This window comes from Ananas comosus, linkage group 15 (genome assembly GCF_001540865.1).
Source record: "Ananas comosus cultivar F153 linkage group 15, ASM154086v1, whole genome shotgun sequence".
Classification (NCBI taxonomy): Eukaryota; Viridiplantae; Streptophyta; class Magnoliopsida; order Poales; family Bromeliaceae; genus Ananas; species Ananas comosus.
The window spans coordinates 1,016,916-1,041,380 of record NC_033635.1 but is presented as its reverse complement, the minus strand read 5'-3'; the positions used below and the strand labels follow the sequence as shown (position 1 = coordinate 1,041,380).

The window sequence follows — 24,465 nt, the reverse complement described above, 5'->3', positions numbered from 1 at the left end:
AGAGGATCATTTGGGATGCGCCGAAGCAACGGGCCTTTTTTTATATGAAGTTTGCGATATTCAAATAAACAACTTCATTACAAAGAGCAAATTATATCTTTAATCTAAGTTTAAGTTTGAACGCGCGTGCTTATAATAATCTAAAAGTGTTTTTTTTCTTTTTTTTGGTGAAGACAAGCACATTAAAGTTGTTCATAGCTTTGAATGTAGCAAATTGATTGCACTTCCGACCATGACAACATGTTAGGAACGCAGGTAATGCATGATTTAAATGTGCAAAAAGTGAAATTTATAGCCTTCTCAGTTTCTTTGTTTTAAAATGTTTGTTCAATTAATTTATCAAGAAAGATTCTACGGATTGAGCTGTAAGAAATCTTAATTTAATCTAAAAGAATTTTGTAGTATGGGTAATATAAGGGAAACCCAAACCCAAAGAGAAATAAGCCACCATTTTGTGGGCAAATTTTGCATCTACTAGTTTGTTATACCATAATAATTCGGGGCTTAGTAAATTAATTAATGAGCTTTTCAACCATAAAAAGAAAAATCTTATATCCTAATCACAAAGCATACACCCTTTGTTGGAGATAATGAGATTCGAACTCGAGACCAAGTCCAGATAATTCTTTTATCGACTTTGTATATGCTCACGAGTGTTATTATAGGAGATCGAACATACGAGGTAAGATTAATTTTATCATAGGCAAGGACATTAATTACATGTCTCTCTCAAGAATTGGTTAGAGAACATCAATATATAGCTTCTTGTGGGGCATTTTTCGTCTATATTGATGAGTGATATCTACATCCACGTATGTATCCACTGGTTGATCCTCCTGGTCATCTAACAACAACAATTAGTGGTGCAGGGAGTTTGATTCGATTGAAGAGCGCACTAGTAAATTATTCTATTTATTTAAACTGTGCATCTGGTATATATTCTCGCTTTCATAATTTGTAAATATAAAACGTTAAAATGATTTAAATTTTCTAGTTCAAACTTCTAGCTTAATTTGTGGTTTGATATATATCCTGTGTTAAAGTTAGATATTCTGAATTCTAGTATTTTATTAAATTTTTAGTTTTATTTACTTTTCTTAAATAAGTTGTAAGCCAAGTCATGAGAAAACTTTGAAATAAAAATATGGAAACACCATGCTTAATTTATAACTTACGCTCGTAGGAAGATATAAAGAAAAATTTAAAATAAAGCTCTTAGTATAGTTTAATTGTTAGTGTGTCCTTCTTCATCGTAATCTGAGCTCTCTACGAAGATGTTTGCGTGATAGGCATGTATATGCAACAACGAATGCATATTAATATTTTCCGTTAATAAACGTCCTCTATTAATTAAATTCTTGATATTGGCTCTATGACCACACATGTCGCATCTCCTAATAGCTGCGAAAACATCTTTATCATAATAGCTACACCATGCACATAGAATATATTTCAAATTAATTTTATTATATCATATAGAATAACAAAGGAAAATCTAATCCACAGGATGACAGATAACAATTTTATAATGAACCAACAATGCTTTATATAAAAAAAAATATTATTACTATTATTATTATGAAATATTATTAATTTTATAACTGTAACGAGGAGGAGAAGAAAAAAAAAATCCCTCCATCTACAATTTTTTTTTTTTTTTTTTTCACTCCAAGGTGCAGACGCCTGTCCCATACTCGTACGGCTTGTATTTATTTAATGTGAAAGGAGATATCTACATGGCACCAGACTCCCCCTGTAATATAATACTATTCGTATTTGTCCACATCTTTTCCATCAGGAGGAACTTATTTGTTTCTTATACTTTCTCTCCCTATGCACGCTCCTCACAATATTCTAGCCCCATATTCCTTTTTAATTTTTTTACCATTCATCGTTAAATAAGAAGGCTCGGTAGTGCGAGAGATGCAGGGCAAATCCGTGCAAGGTAATAACCCCAAACCACCCCACCCCTCTTTTTTTTTAAATTTTTTTTTTTTATGGTAACTCGGTTCTAATGTAGCCTCCGATTAGTTTGGCTAGTCACTATCGAGTGGGAACTTCTCCAACCACGGAAGAAGCTGAATGAAATTTTATTATTATTATTTTCTTTCCTCCTGCATGCAGCTCACCTCGTAGGGAAAGTAGCAGAGATCTTGGAGGCGGTGTCGTCGGCAGAATGGGTCGGGGAGGCCGCGGGCAGACTGTCGGTGGTAGCGGCGAGGGCGAGGGCGGCAGTGGTGGTGCCGGCGGTGAAGGCGGCGGTGGCGCTTTGCCTCGCGATGTCGGTGATACTGGTGGTGGAGAAGCTGTCGATGGCGGCGGTGAGCATGCTGGTGAAGATACTGAAGAGGAAGCCCGAGAAGGTGTACGAGTGGCGGCCGATCTCGGAGGACGTAGAGATGGGGGGCTCGCTAGCGTATCCCATGGTCCTCGTACAGATCCCCATGTACAACGAGAAAGAGGTACGTACGTACGTAGATTCAATTTATTCGCTAAATTCTCTCGCCTCTCTCTCTCTCTCTCTCTCTCTCTCTCTGCTGCTGCGGTGTCTCTTTCTCTCTCTATATCGATATTTATTGTTCTTGTTGGTTGCCTACGGCTTTTTGCTAAGAAGAATTTGTGTTATTGTTGTTGGTTGGTACTCGTAATAGATTCCCGGCCCGATATGAATTCCACTGTGCGTGGAAAAGGATCTTGTGTTTGTCCAATGAGTCTATCCAAGAAGAAGAAGAATAAAAAAAAAAAAAAAAGAGTACTGTTGTGGGTCGCTCAGAAAAGAATAAATTTTCCCTATTTGTTAGTACATTTGATAATTTTTAAAGGCATTATAATTGGAGACCGAATTTGTCAAAGTAATAATGGACTGGGCTAAAGCACTCGTGGGTTGTAGGTGGTTTTGTTTTTGTTTTTTTGTTTTTTTTCCTTTTTTTGTGTGTCAGGGGAATCCTATGAATCCAGTTGGTTCCAGCAAATATATGCATTTTCTCTTAAAAGCAAATAATTAGATATATCCAAAAAAACCATTTCAGTTCACACCAAGCTGACAGAGAAGGATATTTGTATAAAAATTGAGCTCAAAACATCTCCAACATTATGATAGACCTACCATGTAGACTTAAATTAAGTAAATGAAATTAATTATACTAGAAGGATGTGGATTTTAATTAAATAAAAAAATTTTAATTATATTAATTAGGAGTTTGATATGACTCAAATTAAAATTTTTTTTTATTATGATATTTAAAATAACCGTTATACGTAATAAAACCGTTTAGAGTATGATATTTTAATATTTATATTTAACCCTTCTACTTTTTTGTTGACTCTAAATTTTTAATGCGCCCAACAAGTGTTCTCGAATTAAGTGAGAGGAAATTAAGTAATATAAAAAACTTAAGTTAATAAAAAATAATACTTTTATATTTTATATTTATCATCAATTTTTTTAATAATTTTATAAATATTTAAATTGGATAAATAATTCATTTAGAAAAAAATAGATAAATAATTTAAATATGGTCACGTCAATATCAGATGTGATAGTCAAATAAGCTACAATGTACTGGTCTTAAAAAAAAGATAATAATAGTGAATGGTTAATCATTTTTCTTACGCATTAAAAACAACGAACGGCTCTAACAACTTCTAAAATTTTAGCAACTCACGCAAAATACCCATACAATATGTAGAAAATAAAATATCGAAAACTAGGTTGAGAATTATTCAGCATGTGGTTGCTGGGTCCAAACTGGGTGCGAGTCAGAGGGACCTGAAGCACTTACACAGTAATAATTTTGCGTTTGGACTTTAGTCCGAGTACTCGGACATTTTACTACGAGAAGGCGCGGTGAAATATTAACCATAGAATATATCTAAAACTAGCTAAGAAGAAGCTTACTGATTAGGAAAGAAATTATTATTATTATTATTTTGAGAGATAGATAGCACGCTATCTGTTTCGTTTATTTCATTTATAAATAAACTTAGCTAGAAATGTAAATCAACTATGATTCGAACTTAGGTTTCGGGTACCAACCACCAAACCTTTTGCCACTTGTTTTAGGAACGGTCGGTAATTCGGAAAGAAATTATTTGTATTCTTTAATTTGATCCTACGCATACAATGAGATGCAAGATGAACACATCCGGGGTTAGGAGTTTTCGACCTCCCAAATTATATATATATATATATATATATATATATATATATTATTAATTATTATATATTATATATATATATATTATATATTATTTTTATCGTTAGATGTTTACTATTAAATCAATCTTTTACTAACGTCTAAAGGACCATTATTATTCTACACGCACATCTTTCATCTAACGGCTGTAAATGTAACTAATAGTACTAAGGGGTGATACTATTGATTAGTATAGTAGTATTAGTAGCATAATTCTATATTATAAATATATATAATAAATCGAACTGAAATCGTTAAATTATAAAATATAATAATTAAAAAATATTATTACGGATTCTACTAAGAGAACCATTTTCCATAACTTTTCACACATCATCCTGACAAAAGCCAACGCAGGGCTGAAAAGTGAAATGTGGACGAGTGGCTCAGATCACTTTGAGACATTGGTCCGTCACCTTTCCGTAGTAGGCAATTCAACTTGTGTTAGGGTGCACAAATATTAGTATGATCAGCTATTTTTGTTTGTATATATAATATATATATATATATATATATATATAGTAGTATAATACTTATATATATTCGTTAGGAGTTTTTTTTAAAAAAAAATGAATTAGAAAATAATACTTATATATCTCCATTCACATTCATCTCAGTGTATAGTATACACTTCATTCATCGGGAATGAGATAAATTTTACTAATCATATTGATGTGACTAATGAAAAAATGTCTATTTTAAAATCAGTGGGATATATATTATACATCTTTTTTGTTATCAATATACAAAATTTACAAAATCATACATATATTGCCAATATGGATATGATTTTGTAAATTTTACTAATCATATTGATGTGACTAATGAAAAAATGTCTATTTTAAAATCAGTGGGATATATATTATACATCTTTTTTGTTATCAATATACAAAATTTACAAAATCATATCCATATTGGCAATATATGAATAATTAGTTAATTAAATTAGATTATATAATTTAATTATAATAATTCTGAAAGTTTGAATCAAAAATTTGAAATAAATTAAAATTTGAGGATAAAAGTGTCACCATCCTCATAGTTTGAGGACGTGACGTGCAATTTATTCTTTTTAATCTTATTGTTTGGTCTCAATATATGCACACACACGCACATTATTTCGGCAACCTATTTTATTGGTGGTGGTGTTTAATTTGTTTCTTTTTCCTCCACAAGTAAAGTATACCATCTACCTACAGTTAAATGTGTATTTTTTTTTAAAGAAAAACAAAAGAAAAAGGAGCTATATATTAGATTCAATGAATCTGATCAATATTAACACCGTAAAATTTACTAATATTAATAAATTTATTTTGTTCTTAATAATTTTTAGCTTTGTTAATAATACTACTCCAACCTACGTGTTTTTCAGGTGATCTAAAATTTAATGCACGAAACGATGTCTATAAATAGTAGGGTAGGCGCGAATTGAGCTCTCACCGTCACAGTTACTATATATGGCTAAGTCTCGTCCCCACAGGTAGGAATGTGTCTGTGTGTGGTGTGTGTGTGGGCGCACGAGTTAAGGATGAGTCATTGCTGTGCACTGCAACCGCACCATTTAAGAACCAATTAATGCCCACCATATACTCCCTGAAGTTGACTTATTCTCTCGTTTGCTTTGGAAAATAATTATTTTATTTCTAAATTACTAGGAGTAATAAATCTGCTAAATTGTGTCTGGAATTTTGAAGTTGAAAATGATTTGGTTCGTTTTGTTCATTTTAAAGTATCTTGCTTGAATTTTCTGACAGCTCTGTAACTCTTTTTTGTTTTCTAGCAGCTAGCTAGATAGTGGTGATATTGTTGAGTTGAATTGCTTTTGACATCGAATTTTTTATTAACCTTGGTCGATATTCATATGATGGACTTCGTGGAATATGATAAACCTGCTCTGCCAATAACAATTTGAGCTTCTCCGCATCCTGTTTGCTGCCTTAAATTCTAGAATTTGAAAGAATTGGAATTCTAGTTTCCTTAAATCGTTTATTTGGTATTATAAGTCAATAAGAATTCATTTCATTCGAAAGAATTTGGTGGAATTTCTCATATTACAAATGCTCTTATCCAGGCCTCATGATTTGAGGTAGGATTTAGTTAAATCTTTTATTGAATTTGATTAAATTCTATTTACATTTGGTGGCAAACGGAGTGTCGGTGTAGCTGCTCTAATGGGGCAGGTAATTGTAATGTTGTAGCCTTTTCGCCCGACCTTCGTACCGTGTCGAGCCTGAGTTTCGCCCAAGCCTGCAAACTTGTTCCTCTAGGACGCTTGTATTTTTAATTATTTTTATTGCAAATTCTCCCCTTATAATAATAGGGATTATTAATCCGTTATTCTTGTGCAGGTATACCACTTATCAATCGGAGCAGCATGCGCACTGGAGTGGCCTTCAGATCGCCTAATCGTTCAAGTCCTCGACGATTCTACCGATCCAGCTATACAGGTTTATTGTTTTTTTTAATATCCTTTTATACACCTTTTAATTCAAATGATCTCTGTTAAGCACTGTGAGAGTTCTGTTAGTTTTATTGCGCAAAAGATCTATCTGAAGCACTCCTACTTGCGTGCATAATCAGGTTCTAGAAAAATAAACACACGGATGTTTTGTTTAATATCTTCGTGCCTAAATCAATCAAACATGATGCACATTTGTTGCTCTTTAGATATGCAGAGTTGTATTGTTTTCCTCGATAATTTGCACATCTAGCCAAGTACTTCAGTAGTTCTCAAAACAAGCAAGAGGTATAAATGCATTTTCCTTTATATTCATTCTTAGGTGACATAGTGCTTGCTAAGTTGCAGGACTTGGTGCAAATAGAATGCCAAAGGTGGTTGGCAAAAGGTGTGAACATATATTACAAAACAAGGGATAGTAGAAAAGGATACAAAGCTGGTGCATTAAAAGAAGGAATGGATCAGGACTATGTTAAGAAATGTGATTATGTCGCGATCTTCGATGCGGATCACCAACCACCGACCGATTTTCTAGTCCGAACTGTCCCTTTCCTTGTTCGCAATCCAAAGATTGCCCTCGTTCAAGCTCGGTGGAAGTTTGGTAAACTGCTGCAACCAGCAGGCTCCCTTCTTCCTGATTTAGCTTATCACATTCATAAGATGTATATACTTATTGGCAACTATTTATGTGATCTTATGTTAATATTCTATCTTCTTAAGTAAGAGCTACACAAAGGCCTTTTGGCATGGCTAGCGCCTATTCTGAAGTGCTATTTGAGTACAGCTTTTCGATGAAGTAATTACGGCCATTTTCCATTAACATTTCTCCTTTAAGCTTATTGGTGCAACAAAGTGGTAGCTATAAATTGAAGCTTCAGCTTGTGGGGCTTGAAAGCTCACTTCAGCTTCCTACCGCAGTAGAAACTATGCATATTTTTTGTTTCAAAATGTCTGACTGTTGCTTCTCAAAATAAAGAAGTCACGATTGATGTGAGTCCAAATAGGCAATCATGATCAAAAGAGGGACATAGAAACAAGTGAAGTTACTTGTTGGTAGTGAAATGAGAAGCTTGTCAAAAAGATTTATAAGTCATTCGTATTGTTGATTTGCCATAAAACCACATCAATATTCATCACTTCACAAACTTATCTTGCCCAATGTCATGGCTCCTGATAGTTTGGAAAAGCTATGTTTCAGACATGAGAGATGACTTTCAATAAAGCTAAGGTGAACTCGCTGCATATTATGCTGAATGCTAATTCAAATATGCTAATGTGCTCATCTGTTGATCATGTTTCAGTGAATGTGAATGACTGCATAATGACAAGGATACAGGAGATGTCACTGAATTACCATTTCAAGGTGGAACAGGAATCGGGTTCATCCCTTGTTGCTTTCTTTGGTTTCAATGGTAGGCTATGGCTTCTGTAAGAAATTAGAGAAAGAAAAAAAATAAAATTATATGCTTTAGCCAAGAATAAAAAATTTCAGCACGCACCTCAACCATGATTAGAAGCATTTGTGTAAGCAACAGTCATGTTGTAAGTTCTAATAAAAAAGTCACCAGTTTTATTATACGGTTGCCGGAAATATCTTGACAAAGTGATGAGTATTGTAGAAGATATAGATACATACGATATTGTGTAATTATTCTAAGACTTGCCATTGGCACGTGCTAATTTATTGCTGATCGTTGGGATTCTTTAATCTCATTTGCATAATAGGAACTGCTGGAATTTGGCGAATCCAAGCCCTTATGGATGCTGAAGGTTGGAAAGAGCGAACAACAGTGGAGGACATGGATTTGGCGGTCAGAGCAACTCTCAAAGGCTGGAAGTTTGTTTATGTGGGTGACCTTAAGGTATTGAACTAGGTTTATCACAAATTCATTTCCTGAGATTTTACGTAGATTTGAATTACATTCTTATAGCTTCAATTATAACAATTAATCTGTGAACTTTGTTTGGTAAATTGATTCAGTCAGACTCGAAAAGTGCCCTGTCGGGACCATCGTTAGACCTTACTTCTTTAAAATCAAAACTTTAAGGACAAGCTTGAAATCAGGGTCAAACTTTAGAGATGAAATTGTACCAAGATCAAACTTTTAGAGACGAAATTGAAACTAAGGAAATTAAATTGAGACTCCATACGATGACCTACCACCTTTTTGTTTACCATGTTTTGCTGAAATTTTGATAGAAGGAACTTGGCAAGGAACGGCAGTTAAACTGTGGTGCTTTCTATTTTCTTTTTAGTTCAAATGTGATGTTTTGAGAAATAAAGAATGAACTAAGAAGGCCTTGATTGAATCTATGTTATCTGTAGTGACCAGTTAATTGATTCATGGCACAGTAAACGTATTTCGCATAAGTAAACACCTGATCGTGTTGCCTCACCCCTGTAGCCTAGTTCATCTTTTCAATGAATGAAGCGGGTAGCGTGCTACCTATTTCTCAACAAAAAAAAAAAAAACCTGATTAAATACAATATCCTGATTTGAACGTTTTTGACATTTGGATGTTAGGTCAAAAGTGAGCTGCCAAGTACTTACACTGCTTATCGTTATCAACAACATCGCTGGGCTTGCGGACCTGCAAATTTGTGTCGGAAAATGGCTTTTGATATTATAAAAGCCAAGGTTAGTTTTCCTTCAGATTCGTGAAAGATAACCAGTAATCAAGATGCGTGCTTTAGTTTTGGTCTTGTACAATTTGTAAAAGACATCAAATTTGTCTTAGATTGTAAGCAAGAAAAAAGACATCAAATCCTTTAATATGGGCATAGGTTCTCTTTATAAAAGTATCTTATTGAGTATATATACAGAATCATAGAATCTTCCTTCTTTTAGATTGATGATAAATCATTTACACAAAGTCTATAATTCTCTCCTTTCTCTATGCGTTTTCTTTTCTTCTTTTTACAGAATGTGCCTGTTTGGAAGAAGTTTTATCTGATCTACAACTTCTTTTTCGCTCGAAGGCTTGTGTCGTACAATGTTACTTTTTTATTTTACTGCGTGGTGATTCCAACCTCATGTTTCTTCCCCGAAGTTGAAATTCCAAGGTGGGGGGTGATATATGTTCCAACGATCATTACCCTCCTCAACTCGTTTACAACTCCAAGGTCCAAATCTTTTTTAATATTTTTCCCTTTCAAATCTCCATCTCGGTATCTGAAGCTTATTATACGCCAACATAGATCAGATTTTCGTATTCTATTAGTTGAATACATTTCACATTCATGTTTATGCAGATCAATACATCTAATCCTCATATGGGTCTTCTTCGAGAATGTCATGTCCTTGCACCGTTTTATAGCTGTTTACGTTGGTCTTTTTGAGGCTGGGCGGGTAAATGAATGGGTTGTTACTGAGAAATTAGGAGACACGTTGAATGCACAACCGGTTGTAGATGGCAGGAAGAGGTTTCACAAGTTCTGGAAAAGGTAATTCTACTGTCCGTTCTTCGATTCTTTTTCTTTCAGGCTAAAACCACTAGTACCGTAAATAGTGGACTCCGAGTAATATTATCTTCTGAAGCAGGTTCCATTTCTTGGAGCTTGGAATTGGAGTATTTCTCTTGCTATGTGCATCTTATGACTTGACCTGCAGGTCAACCCAATATTTTGTGTACATCTATCCTTTATCACTCTCATTCTTTATCATGGGTGTCGGTTATGTGGGCCGAATCATGCCAGAGGCGTAGTAGGAGACGGTATTCTTATTATCGATACCTAATTTAATTCTTTCGTGCTTGGCATTCCGATCTTTTTTTTCTCCTCCTAATTGAATAAGATGGCCTATTTGGTCTCATGGTGGAGGCAAAAAAGCATTTGAAGTAGCGCGATCTACGCAATGTCAGAGAAAAAGAGAATGTGAAGGGAAAGGAAATGAAGAGTGGCAAGTTCTCTTGTTCTACTTGTAATGTTGTCTCTACAAATTGTATCTCTGCATCTCTCAGGCTACTGATGAGCATTCAAAATGGTGGCCATGAAAAAAAAGTGATTAATGCCTTCCATTTTCTCTGTTAAAAACCTGATAGAGGTACCTTCTTAACTTATTTGAATATTCCATCATGTTGTTTCTATTTTGAGTAAACTTCTTTTGCAGAAAGATGAAATGAAGCAACTCACAATGGCTCTGCCCATTGGATGACAATTTAATATATTCTTTACTAAATTATAGTATAATTCCTAAATTGTTATTTGGATTTCAAATTGGTTGCTAAGCTTTGTTTGTTTCATTATGGGACTTCAATATTAAAAACTCCAATTTTAGTGCAGTAAGAAAACTTTTAAAGCGCCAATTGAAGTACCGGCATTCGCTTTCGTCACTCGGAGGAACAGAAATCCATCATTGTACGTAAACCTGTCGGTTATGTGAAAATCTCCTTGATTTACAAGATTAACTTCTTCTAAGTCCTCCTTAATTTGATAAGTTTGGTGATGCATAAAACACTACTTTGTCAGAAACAGTGATCAGTGGATTTAGAAATAGTGACTTGATTCTTTTGATAAATTACAGCACTTCTAAATTTGAGTTTCCTAATACGACACATCAAAGTTCAGACACCATAATGAAACTCAAGCAATAATTTAGAAACTGAGGTTGTAATTTACCCTCTAGTCCTTTCGAGGGGTTCATCTAGGTTGAATAATATTTGGCCATATAACACTGTAAAGTCGAAAATAATGACTCGCATGTGACCCTCATATGTGGCTCTCATTCATTATTAGCGAAAAGTTGCTCTGAAGATTCCATTGCAAATTGCAATGTTGTTCTTTTTCATCATTTGCAATGTGGAAGAGAGAGCGTTAGCTGTTGATTTGTTTCAGGGATCTGTTGTTCATGGTGGGATCCACAATCCAGGTTGGCAAAGCCCGTCCGGAGTTTATACAAAAAGTGCTATTTAAAAGAACTGTTCGAAAAAAAAAATAAGCTCTCTATTGCAACAGATACTCTTTATGGAAGCTGATTTAGGACTCTATAATCTTGTTTAAGCTTTTAAACAGCAATAAAATGCTTACATCTGGTGTTTCATTGAATAAACAAGCTTTTCGAGTGTTCGGCGGAATACGCGTCTTAATCATTCGCAATAAATATGAATTAAGCACTAGATAATTGAATGTAAATTATACACCTCATTATGCGATATTTTGGAAAAATACGACACGAGTCCAAGGACAAATGGAGCTACAGTGCACAGGACAGATTTATTGTTTTTTTTTGTTTTGTTTTGTTCTTAATCAAAGGACAATGATACGCATTTACTATTTGAAAGTGTACAAACGTGACAGTTAAATTATCATTTATCTACCGGAAGAAAAATTCTCGGTGCACTTACTCCATAGGAGTAAATAAAGCCGTGTTCACATTAGTGATGCGGGGGAGGAGCATCTAAACCGCTCACAGCGCATTAAACGGTCGAGATTCGTTGGACTTCGTGATGCAATATCTATCTATCTATTCCGGGTCGGGGACATCGGTAAAATCGTCGAACGCCGGTACGCCGATGCGCACAACTGTAGCCCACTCATGCGGGGCCCACATGTCAGTCTCACGAGCACCGCACGACGTGGCCACACACCTTTTTACCATCGAGAATAATTCCCTCCACCCGATGTATCTTCCAATAACGTGTCCTGGGCTTCCCAGCGTGTCGCCTCTCTGATCAGAGGTTGGAACGAAACACTTTGAAGCCCCTCGCGCTCTCGTTGTCCAATTTGTGGTCCCGAGTTTTTCGTTTCTCTTCCTCTTTGTCTACTTTCTGTCCCCGTTTTCTTTTGGTTTTGTTTTGTTCTTCTGTAGCCGGCTCTGTCTGGAGGCCCTAGCTGCTTCCATTTTGTACGCTAAATTCATTTCACTTAATGAATGAAGCAGGTAGTTTGCTATCTTTTTCTCAAAAAAAAAATATTTCAAAAGTTAAAAATTAATTTGATAGAAGATTAATATTTTGGGTCTAAAGAATTATATATTTTAAAATTTTATTGGGTATAAGTAGTTTTAAAAAAATCAAACAATAAAGAAATATTAGTTTCAAAACTCATGATTTTTATACATACATAATGCTTAACTGTTTGAAAAATTATTTAGATTTGAATTTTAAGGCTTTAATCATGAGAATTTACGAGTGTGGCGTACGAGATATACTTGTACACGAATTGCATGCAAATAATTCGTCCTCCTCGTTGTCCCATCTTGCCCCGTGGACGGACGCAGAAAAGTTCTATGGGGAGCTCCGTATAGGCTGACGTGCAACGAGCCCTCGGATGCCCTCGCTTTCCATCCCAGTCAATTGAAGCGTCAAATCGGAAAAGTTTTGAAATCATTAAACGGTTAGGATTCGTCAATTAGGGACACTTGGCGGGAATCGGAAGGTCCCTTAGCGCCTTTCGTTATGAGGAGGTCCGCATAAAACTTTTTAACTGTACTATCTCTACTTACCGTTTCTATAAAAGAGTTTGCTCAGAGGCGAGAATCGTTCTATCAAGTCCACTGAGCTAACGACACGTTCTAAATTTGGCTGTACGGGTTCGGAGGGGACACGTGTTGATCTCACGTTGGACGAACAGATGAAACCCTGTTTGTGGCACGACATGAGCTTGACACAGGACGTGAAAAGAGGATAGGGTGAAACGAGATCCAAAACGTGCTCCCAAAACCTACCACTCCCTCCAAACCCCCTATTCACATCGCGGAATAAAGCGCCGGAATAAAAAGCTCGGAATAGTAGAGCTCAAAGGGGGGGAGCTCCCGCTCATTCCCCACCAAAGAGACGCATCCATGGCGCAGTGGAGAGCGGTAACCCTAGCGATGGTGGTGGTGGTTCTATGCTCCTCCGCCGCCGCCGCCGCCTACGCCGCCGCCGGTGAATCCAACGGTGAATCCAACGGTGTATACCTCGGCTCCTTGCTCGACCAACCTATTCTGCTCCCATCCTCCGATCTCGTAGGTGAGATTCTTCTTCCTCCTCGCCAATCATCGATTGCCATGGGAATGATCACATTCCATTTCTCATCGATCTCCTTTTCGTAGCCAATGCGTCGCGCCTTCTCCAGCAATCCATCGCTCGGTGCGTGGAATCGATCTATCGATCGTTAGATGAGGTCTCCCTCGATCGAGTCGGTGTGATTTGGCGAGAGGTGCGATCGAGAGCGATCGCACCCGTGCTGAGCGTGGCGGTCGCGCTGTGCATGGTGATGTCGTTCATGCTGGTGTTCGAGGCCGCGTACATGAGCGCGGTGAGCCTCGGGGTGAAGCTGCTGCGGCGGAAGCCAGAGAAGATGTACAAATGGGAGCCCATCGAGGGAGATGAAGAGAAGGGGAGCCTCGCGTTTCCCATGGTCCTCGTCCAGATTCCCATGTACAACGAGAAAGAGGTCGATTTTAATCTCTCTCTCTCTCTCTCTCTCTCTGGTGTTGGTTATAGAAGTTTGGCCCAATTTTACTGTTTATTCCTAAATTAAATACTATTTGCTTGATGGTTTACCAAATTTTTTTGATATAGTTGGTATGATTCGAAATCAAATTCGGCTAATCAAGAGTTCAAACTTAATTAATTGATCGAATGAAGTCGTTGCCATCATTAGTCTCTACAAGGTACAAATAAAGATTATGATATGACATTCTACTAGGTATTTTAATAGGGCGGCTGCAGAGGAAACTATCTGCTTATCATCTGCTTCTCAGAGTGAGTTGTCAGGCAGGCCATGTGCAAATAAATCGTGTTAGGAACCGAAGTGAAATTTGATGCATAGTTTGAAGGCTTTCTCGTACAAGTTACCCCAGTTATTTACTTTTTGTAGTACTTACTGGAAGAAGCCTTACTATTGTGTAGGTATACAAGCTCTCAATCAGAGCTGCATGTGCTCTCACATGGCCGCCGGATCGGATTATAATTCAAGTTCTAGATGACTCAACCGACCCGCTCATCAAGGTAAGATGCAGTTAAAATCATTCAATGAATCACTAAAGTGAAAACCACTTTTCACAAAAAATGCATATACAAGTATAAAAAGCAAATCCTTTCATAGTATACTGCATATAACATGTATCTGTGATTACCATGTAGAGCATTTCACATGGACCCAACTTGGATGGTTGGCCATTTTGGTTCACAGGAGGGGTCCCATATTTTATTGTTGACTACTGATAACAAGGATGCTACTGGTTGTTCTTCACATTTAAACAATACTTCAGTGTCTCTCATCATCTTCTGGGAACAATAGTGTCCCACCCACTTTGTTAGTGTCTAATGAAACCAGTGTATGGTCAGAATTGGATACCAGGTTGTTTCTTTAATAACTTGCATTATTATATTGTGGTAAGACAAAGTAGGTTTTGATTAGTAAGTGCCTCTTTTCTATGGAGAAGCAGATAAAGATGGGTTTCTAAGATTTATATGTGACCAGCATGGCATATATAGTATCTTGCCAAAAGGATCTTCCTTTGTTTTCTGTAGTGATGCAAGTAATTGGTCCAGGGAAGTTGCACGGTCCCCCTTCAGTTCGGTATTTCCAGCGACTACATTTTAAAATAAGCCTGAAATTCAGATGCAATTGACCTAGTATGCTTATTTGAAACTAAGTGCTTCTTCTTCGGAAGCATGAGGTCATTAATGCCATTAAAGCATTAAATGCTCCTAGTGGAGTTGGTTGAAAGGTGGGAACGTACTGAAATATAGATAGTTTATCTCCAGTTTCAAATGATTGGGAAAACTAAGGTATTATGTGCCATAATGTATTAGAAAAAATTATACGAACAGAAATTTTGGCAACATATGAGATGGGAATCTATTGGTTTGCTAGATATGCATGTAACTAATGGGTAAATTGCATCAGTAGTGGATGAACTCTCTGGCAGGTTTCATTTTGGCTCTTGAACTTTTTAACTTTGATGGTACTGATCCTTAAACTCTTTTTCACCTTAGTTCTTGTACTATATTTTTATTAGAGGATAAATTATTGCCTATGCCTAGTGCGCCCTTATATCTTTATACCATGTGTTTATCGATTTCTTTTTCAGTTTCATATTTTAATCCAATCATCTATTGAATTATAATCTTTTTTTTTCTATATAGAAGTTGTATCATTCAATTAAAATAATGCGATAGATGAAGAGCTGATGAATTCATGGTTTACAAGTATAAAGGTGAACTAGAGGCATGGAGCAATTTTTACTAATGATAAGGACTAAATCACTAAAAGAAACAATGTTAAAAGTTTGGGGACTAAATTGAAACATTATTGGAAGTTCAGGGTCTTGAGTGCCAAGATCAAAAGTTTAAAGACCAAATTGAAACTTCACTCAAAGTTCAGGCACTCTACTGCAACTTACTTTATAATCAATATTTAGATAAATCAGAAGGCAAAATTATGAACCAAATCTTGATCAGAACAATAATCTGAAAGCTACTCTCTCTTAAGATTTCAGGTCTCAACAATGACGTCGATACTTCAGACTTGGCCATTTTGTCCCTTGCCAAATATGGAGTACATAATAACAATAAACTGATAGGAAGGAGAAAAACAGGGCACTTGTTAAGAGGGTAGATTTACTGGAAATGTGGTAATGACTTACAGGCGTAGATAATGATTTAACAGCAAGATACAGTCTGATTTAGCAGATCCAATCATTTTCAAAGTAGAACGCAAATGTTACTCTTTTTATGCTTACCATTCTTTATAAGGCCTTCCAAAATATTATAGTTCCTAACACCCTGTAAGCAACCTTAATATGATTTATTAGCTAGAGGATCATACGAGATATCAAAGCTGACTATCTCTGGCTAGTAATCAATATGCAATCAGGCCTACAACTACGTAAGGAATATAGGGCGTTCAACACTCTTAATAAAAGACTATATCAACACTCTCAGTAAATGACTTCTTCAATTTTAACAAAAGATGAAACCAGCAGTTTTTCTTCTTATGAAAAGCATTATTTTTATGGCTCCTATTTTATTACCTCTTTGTGTGGAAACCTTTCGCTGATTTAGGACATGGTGGAGCTTGAATGCAAGGCTTGGGCGAGCAAACAGATAAATATAAAGTACGAAGTTAGAAGCAACAGGAAGGGGTACAAAGCAGGGGCATTGAAGAAAGGCATGGAGCATTACTATGCTCAACAGTGTGACTTTGTTGCCATCTTTGATGCTGATTTTCAACCACAATCCGACTTCCTTATGAGAACTATACCGTTCCTACTGCATAATCCGAAGATTGCTCTAGTGCAAGCACGTTGGGAGTTTGGTATGCAAGTCCTCACCAACATTACAACAATTAGTGTTTTACAGTATGAACTTCTTGATATACCAGTGATTCTTGGAAGAATTACCAAATACTTCATTGCTATTGGCATAATAATTCTTTTTTCTGTTCACGTGGCCTATTTCTTGGACATTTACTCCCATCAGGTCAACATTTTAAACAGAGGTGGCATTCCGTGAATTTAGCAGTACAAAGTGACAGTTTTTCACTCCATAATTCTGCTGTTTTTACTTTCACCATCAACATTTTCTATGTGCTTTCTAAGAGATGAGCCATTCAGTTATCCAGCATGAAACTCAAACTGCAAGGGAGTAGCTGAATTGCATGTATAATAACCTTACTAGAAATCTGTGCCTCCGACCTATGTTAATCCCACTAACTACCATCGTAAACTAACAATGCTTAATTTATTTACTTCCACTCTGAATTAGAAAAGTATTTGGAAATTTTTGTCTTCCCGAGTTGAGTTTTATGCTGGTATACTGGTGGAACATCAAAGAGTATCAAAGGTGAAAACTTTCATCTATTCTGATTTACTTTTTTTAATTGACAGGATGTTGCTGACCTGGCCTTTCCCGGGCGATTTTGCAGTGAATTACGATGTTTGCTTGATGACGAGGATACAAAAGATTTCACTAGATTACCACTTCAAAGTAGAACAAGAATCAGGCTCATCTACATATGCCTTCTTTGGTTTCAACGGTAAGCAACCAATTCCAACGGTATGCCTTCTTTGGTTTCACTAGATTTCACTAGATTTTACTTGTATATGAACTTTCTCTATAAAGAATGAATTAAGTACTTCTTTATTACAAGATACACAATAAAAGTGCTTCAACTCTAAATGGTACTATACAAATGCCGGAAATTTGTTCTCTCTCTCTCTCTCTCTAAAAAGGGTAGTGTAAATGTATAACTGTGCAAAAGAATGATTAGTTTTTGTTTTTTTTTCAAATCACATTTTATAGGGACTGCTGGCGTGTGGCGCATGTCAGCTATTAATGAAGCTGGAGGTTGGAAAGATCGAACAACTGTGGAGGATATGGACTTGGCAGTGCGAGCAACTCTAAAGGGTTGGAAACTCTTATATGATGGTGATATTACAGTGCGTGCTTCTAACTTCATCTGTACTACACACTAGTGCTCGCACACGCACACATGCACATGCACACTATCTGATGGCTCTACACTTCATTCATAGGTTAAGAGTGAACTTCCAAGTACTTTCAAGGCCTATCGACATCAGCAGCATCGGTGGACATGCGGTGCTGCTAACCTATTCAGAAAAATGGCCTGGAACATTGCGATAAATAAGGTAATATCTTTCAGATGCATACAGTTGAGACTAACTTAGATGAGAATCTCTTTTGTAACAGCTTCTCTGACTTGTTGTGATGAGCAGGAGGTATCTCTATGGAAGAAACTTCATGTGCTATACAGTTTCTTCTTTGTACGAAGAGTTATAGCCCCGCTAGTCACCTTCACCTTTTATTGCATCGTTATACCAATATCATCCCTCGTTCCAGAAGTAAGCATTCCAATCTGGGGGTTGTTCTATATTCCTACAGCAATTACCATTCTCAATGCCATAAGAAACCCTAGGTTTGCTTCCTGTTTACATTTTCAATGTTCTTTTGAACTCTCTCTCTCTCTCTCTCTCTCTCGGAAGTACTTAGATCTTTTTCCATTACAGATCTCTCCACATAATGCCATTCTGGATTTTGTTTGAGAATGTCATGTCCATGCTGCGAATGAAAGCCGCGATAGTTGGTGTACTCGAAACAGCAAGTGTTAATGAGTGGGTGGTGACAGAGAAAGTAGGTGATAATAACGATGAGAAAGCTGATATCACTGAGATTGAACCAGACCCAATTGAGTGTAAGGAGAGGTAATCATATTACTACTTAAAAGCAGTTTTATCATAAAATTATGTCGACAGTAACAGAATATCCATTCTGGTTTACCAGGGTTTACTTTCCGGAGCTTGGGCTTGCAGTCTTTCTCCTGTTGTGCGCGACATATAACCTCGCCTATTGTATTGACTATCACTATGTATACATTTACCTCCAAGCCACAGCTTTCATTATTGTTGGATTTGGTTTAGTTGGTACCTTAGTCTCCAATTCATAGCAATGAGCCCAGCAAATTTCATTGGTTTCGGTTCTCTTTCGACAATTCTTTTCCCAGAAAGTAGGGAAAGGAAATGTGTTAACGTGTAACATCATCAGTGACAACAGCATCTTTTTGAATGCTGTGTTGGCTTGATTCTTTTAGATAATGCAATGTCTGCTGATGTATTTTATTTGGATGCCCAAAAACAGTTTGTTTATAGACAAGAACTGCAAACGTGTTTATATTGATGGCTTGATGGTTTCCTTCACAGTGGCTTGCCTTGGTCCAAACGTTTGAAACTATCTGATACTTCTCCCTGCTAGCCTATAATTGGCCAACACTCTTTTTTTATCCTGTTAACTTGTGCAACTATAAAGCGAGCCAGAAGAAGTGAAAAAACATACAATTATTGGACATTAAATCATCAAATTCAGCCGAGTTTAGCATGCTGAACTTCATTAAGTTTTGCTTTCTGCTGCTAGAAAATCACAAATTTACGAGCCACTTTGCAAACAACTTCCGGCAGATACAATATAGTTGGAGAGGCTCGGCATATAATTTTCTTCCCTGCTATTGGCAGGCACCACACATCTTATTAAGCACAAAATAATGTGAAAATAGTTAACACTTCACAAAATTACAGTAAAGCAAAAAAAAAAAAAAATCAGACGCAAAACGTTCCTTCCAGAAAGCAAAATAACACATTAAATCATTTTCAACTGTCACAATGTCAAATACAGCCAGAAGTAGAAGGCAAAAAACAGGGCTAAATTTTAATACATAATACAATCATACGAATATAAACCCACAAGTAATAGATTATGCGGTATGGAAAATTAATAGAATGCATGAATAAAATGGGCGGAAGCCCAAAAAGGCCGAATATATATGTAATTACCCATATAGGGGAGATAATATATTCTTATGAAACTCCATGTTTCTGGTCATATTGAAATGGAGACCCTATAGAGAGGTAACCTTCGAAGCCTTTAGAGAGGCTATCCTCTATTGCACATGCCGAAGTGGGCACACAGCTTAACGAACCAGGTATATGCATATCTGCATGGTAAGCTTCATATTGAAAAGAACCTATAGAAAGGTAGCCTTCAAAACCTTTAGATAGGCTATCCTCGATCGCACAGGCTGAAGCATGCGCGCAATCTAGTGAATTGTGCTTATGTGCAGATGCATGAAAATCTGCTGCACCGCCAGACATACTGACATCCCAATTGGATTCGTTTAGTCCGAATCTAGTGGCAAGGTGATCTTGCTTTGCTCGCTTTAGTTTCACCAAATGGGATGAAGTAACTGAATTTTCCTGACGATTTAGTTCAATCCAGTGCCGAGCATCAACAGGATATTTCCTCTTTGATCCCGGTAGCAAGTCCAATCCTACACAATAGATCATGGTACGAATCACCAAAAGGAAGGAGAGTTCCACAATGTATAAATGAGGACTACAGATAGAAAGGAATTTTTGAAACAGTACCACCAAATGTATTAGATATAATGGGCTGTGTTTCCTCATCGCCAGAACAGCACATTGAATCCAAAGTCTGAGAGTTGCTGGACTGACTGATTTAGCATTTTAAAAGAGAGAAATTGTAAGCAAACACAGAATTAACCAAAAAAAATGCTCTTAAGTGTAGACAAAAACATGAGTGGAATTATAACAGATAATATGGAATAAAACATTCATATAAATTGTTCCCAACCTCCCCCTTCATGAAATATATCTTTCAATTAATATATGGAGCGACAAAAGAAAAAAAAAAACCCACAAAGTTCCAAGACAAAAGCAGCACTCCGGTTCAGAGCAATAGTTGAGGCCTTGAGGGTGTAAAATGCAAGTATTTAAAATTGAAGTTAATACGTAAGAAGTAACGTTACAGAGGGCTGAAAGAAGAAAAGAAACTTTCAACCAGATAAAATTATTTCAAAAATATTAACAGGTAACATCATCAATTACAGTATAGATGAAAGACAAACCTGTACATGTGATCAACAAAATCATCAATAAGAACAGGCCAAGCACCTGCAGAACAACCAACGCAATTAAGTTTTACTTCTACAATGTGTCCAGACAAATTCTAGACATAAACCAAAAAAAAGAATTGTTTTTTTCCCTCTAAATTCATTCTCATCCATCAACACAGAAAATAACCTTTCGGATCATAGCCTTCAAGATCTTCATTTACACATCTGCTGAATGCCAGGAGTTGTTGCCAAGTATCCTCTGATATATTATGACGCCGGGTTCCCTGAGATCAATCAAAGTTATGCAAAACTTTATTTAGCATAGTAGATTAATAAGAGCTCTTGGAAGCAATAAGTCACTATAAAAGCAATGGGATCACAAATGGCTAGAAAAACCTTCCACTAAACAGTGTTGACAAATTAAGAGACCAACCGGAATGCTTAAATAATAAAGGGGCCTTTCTAATATCATAAAGGTCAGCAGACTTCGTCTTCAGGCCAAAAATAATGGGTCTTTCTGCCGGACTAGTAATGCAATATGGGTGTCAAATCACCACACAGATGTCTCAAATCTTTGATTGGTCATTCACCTCATAAATGAAGATGCTTAAACCTTACAAGAAGTCATTACTTTGTTGTGGTTGTTAACTTTAATTAGTTTATAGCATCAGAAGAAAGTAAGGCTGACGTTCATTGGAATTGCAGCCAATAGGATATTGGTATCTAATTGTTTGAAAACATAGCAATTTGAAGGGTAAAACAGTATAGATTCCTGAAGGGGTTTTGAGTTCTTTCCTCTTCTGTTTCCTATTTCAAAGTAACGTGAAATAAACATCAAGCAAAACAATAAAGCATTGGTCTTCAATAGGAACGGCAATAGCTTTAATAGACATTAAAGTTGATGGTGTGAAAAATTTAGTAGTTATATTCTACCTCAACAAAATTACACCACTGGTTCAATAATCGAAACCTTCCATTCAAAACAATTTGCCATGCTGCGACAGCTCTTTGGACAGCTGGAAATTCAGTAAAAAAAAGATATTAGATAAAAAAATGACAAATAAAATAGTATGATTCATCTGTTGTAATTTAAGGGGGGGAAGCTTACTTATGTTTTTCTGCCCATTTTTACGACAAATGAAGAAGGCAAAATCATATAAGCAATTGAATTGACGAGATGCTACCTAAAATAAATCATTAAAAAAAATTTTCTTTAAGCTACTATGTTAACATCACGTCAAACCTGAAAGAGCACTAAAAGGAAAATGAAACTCATTAAAATATATGTAAGGTACCCGTAGAAACACTCACAGAAAAGTCAAGACATGACATAAGCTCGGAGAGGCCTCTTAAAATCAAATCACTGAAAATCAAAGAACAAATCATACTGTTAGCCACAGAGCAAGGAGGAAAATATAATTCAACAGCTAAAACAGATCTTGATCACATGTTTTCTTAGCTCATGACATGTATTGAGATGCAAATTGTCCGGCTCAGAAATGAATCAAGTAACTGCTATTATCCTAATCCAACTACATGGTCTGAATCAAATTGATGTTTTCTGATTCAACTCTTTAATCAGCATTATAGGATGACTACGCTCTTTAAAATTTTAAAAACAAGCATGTGATTTTGTATGTCCCTATTCTGGATCTCTACAAGCATGATAATAGTGACCCCGTGTCATTGATTTATCTTTTTCGCACAGTCAGAATTTGGAAAAGCCATGCACATGCAAAGTAATGTATTACAACAAATTCATCGTAATTAAGTTGGAAACTCAAGAAGCAAGTGAAGAAAGCATACCTTGTTAGGCCTATGCAATCCAACGTTTTTGAAAACATTGCTAGCCGTTCCTTCGAGCTCACATGATCATTTCCTGATACAATATCTGGGCAAGCATAACATCCAATTATGTGAGAAGATAGAAAACAATACACCAAAAAATTATTTGTATCATGCATTTGAGTTTATGCAAAACAGCAAAATCATAGTTAATCAACTAAGAACTAGCAATAATCAAAAAAGGGTTGGTCTGCTCACAGAAGAGCATGCAAGCTAAATTTTCCTGATAATTCTTGAAACTATAGAAGAGAACGCTGAAATCATGAATAATCATAGAATTTTCAGACAATTCTTAAACAATTAAACAAGACAAATCTGGAAATCATATAATCGCAAAAAAAAGCTCAGTCTGTTTAGAATTACTCACTTTACTGGTTATGCATATATATATATATATATATATATATATATATAGAGTCCGGCTACTATACTATTATGAGTACGATCGCACTCGTACTCATAAGTTGTTTCGATGATAGAGCTTCCGAATCCACGATCCACACCGTTAAACGTTATCTAGAGCATTTGAAACATCTAGAAATCAAATTTCATAATTTGTCGACATCATTTACTTTATGATCAAAAGCTCACAAAATTGACAATTTTTAACGGCCGGTATGGAATACTTGCTAGTTTAACGGTGCAAAAGAATCCGAATAGGTTGAATTTTTGATAGAAAATTCTATTCACTACTATATATATATATATATCATCTCGATGATATGAGAATACTCATAACCTGGGAAGCATGAATATTCAACAAAAGCTACTACCTCGAAGGCTTAGCTGCTAGATGAGGTAATTTATACTAGATCTCATAAACTTTGAAGATCGTTTATTTAAAGCATTAAAAAGCTTTAGTATTATTTCAGGTAATTCGCCCGTATTTTACTTGCCAGTTTTAGCTTGCTGCAGAATTTTTACCTACTAGCCTAGGAAGTTAAATTCTAGCCTCAATCACTAGAAATAAATCCATCGNTATATATATATATATATATATATATATATATATAACACATTGAAACCTTTCAATAATTCTTGAAATCATATTAATAGTCAGGGAAGCTTTTGCCTTCTCAAGATGACATCGGTTAACAAAACCTCATGAATCCTTCAGATAAGATAGTTCAATAGATTAGAAGCAGTGAAAAGTTAATGTGCTTGAGGCATCATAATTCAAAAGATTGAACATGAGAAGCAACTTGCTGAATTCTTCTGACAAATTGTGTTGCAAGTTTATGGAGAAATCCTCAGTACCATCCAAAATTAGCAGCTGAACCGACTAGAACACCTATGAAACCAACATGATACAAGAAAGAAACCTACGCCGAGTTACAGTAATTTATGAACAAATTCATGCTTTCGCACCATATTTTTCATGTTTCTAAAACCCTCATATATCCAACGACTAAATTAAATTTGCTCTTCTCAGGAAAAAAATAAAAAACCAATAAATCCATTATTTCTTCAATTTGTAGCAAGCATAACCCAGTACCATATCGAAAGAGCGATTTAAACCACTAATTCCCCCTACCAAGAAGGGATCTTATACCATGAGCCATAAAGGGCACCCCAATTGAGAAGATCCAAATAGATACAAGCGTTCAAGA

General features: G+C 36.0%; 3 protein-coding genes across 4 annotated transcripts; 2 read left to right on the top strand and 1 right to left on the bottom strand.

The window, feature by feature from the left end:
- Positions 1,691 to 10,818, top strand: LOC109721659 (probable mannan synthase 11). Its single transcript, XM_020249376.1, has 10 exons — positions 1,691 to 1,945; positions 2,125 to 2,462; positions 6,545 to 6,643; positions 7,003 to 7,255; positions 7,956 to 8,066; positions 8,380 to 8,516; positions 9,180 to 9,293; positions 9,579 to 9,778; positions 9,908 to 10,099; positions 10,197 to 10,818. The coding sequence occupies exons 1-10, from the start codon at positions 1,924 to 1,926 to the stop codon at positions 10,357 to 10,359; spliced, it is 1,629 nt and encodes a 542-aa protein (XP_020104965.1). The 5' UTR covers positions 1,691 to 1,923; the 3' UTR covers positions 10,360 to 10,818.
- On the top strand, positions 13,302 to 19,301 carry LOC109721252 (probable mannan synthase 4). Of its 2 annotated transcripts, none has more exons than XM_020248744.1 (10): positions 13,302 to 13,605; positions 13,689 to 14,032; positions 14,491 to 14,589; positions 16,651 to 16,946; positions 17,475 to 17,623; positions 17,890 to 18,026; positions 18,123 to 18,236; positions 18,324 to 18,523; positions 18,615 to 18,809; positions 18,889 to 19,301. In XM_020248744.1, the coding sequence occupies exons 1-10, from the start codon at positions 13,437 to 13,439 to the stop codon at positions 19,049 to 19,051; spliced, it is 1,866 nt and encodes a 621-aa protein (XP_020104333.1). In that variant the 5' UTR covers positions 13,302 to 13,436; the 3' UTR covers positions 19,052 to 19,301. The 2 variants fall into 2 exon arrangements, with proteins under 2 accessions (XP_020104333.1, XP_020104334.1); XM_020248745.1 differs by having other exon boundaries at positions 13,303 to 13,605; positions 16,651 to 16,903; positions 17,513 to 17,623.
- LOC109721253 lies at positions 19,716 to 22,901 on the bottom strand (the record flags this gene model as incomplete). Its single annotated transcript, XM_020248746.1, is given in 8 exon segments — positions 19,716 to 20,425; positions 20,523 to 20,608; positions 21,023 to 21,068; positions 21,198 to 21,294; positions 21,944 to 22,026; positions 22,119 to 22,194; positions 22,322 to 22,373; positions 22,817 to 22,901. Coding segments are annotated over 8 exon segments (995 nt in total), but the record flags the coding sequence as incomplete, so codon positions are not given.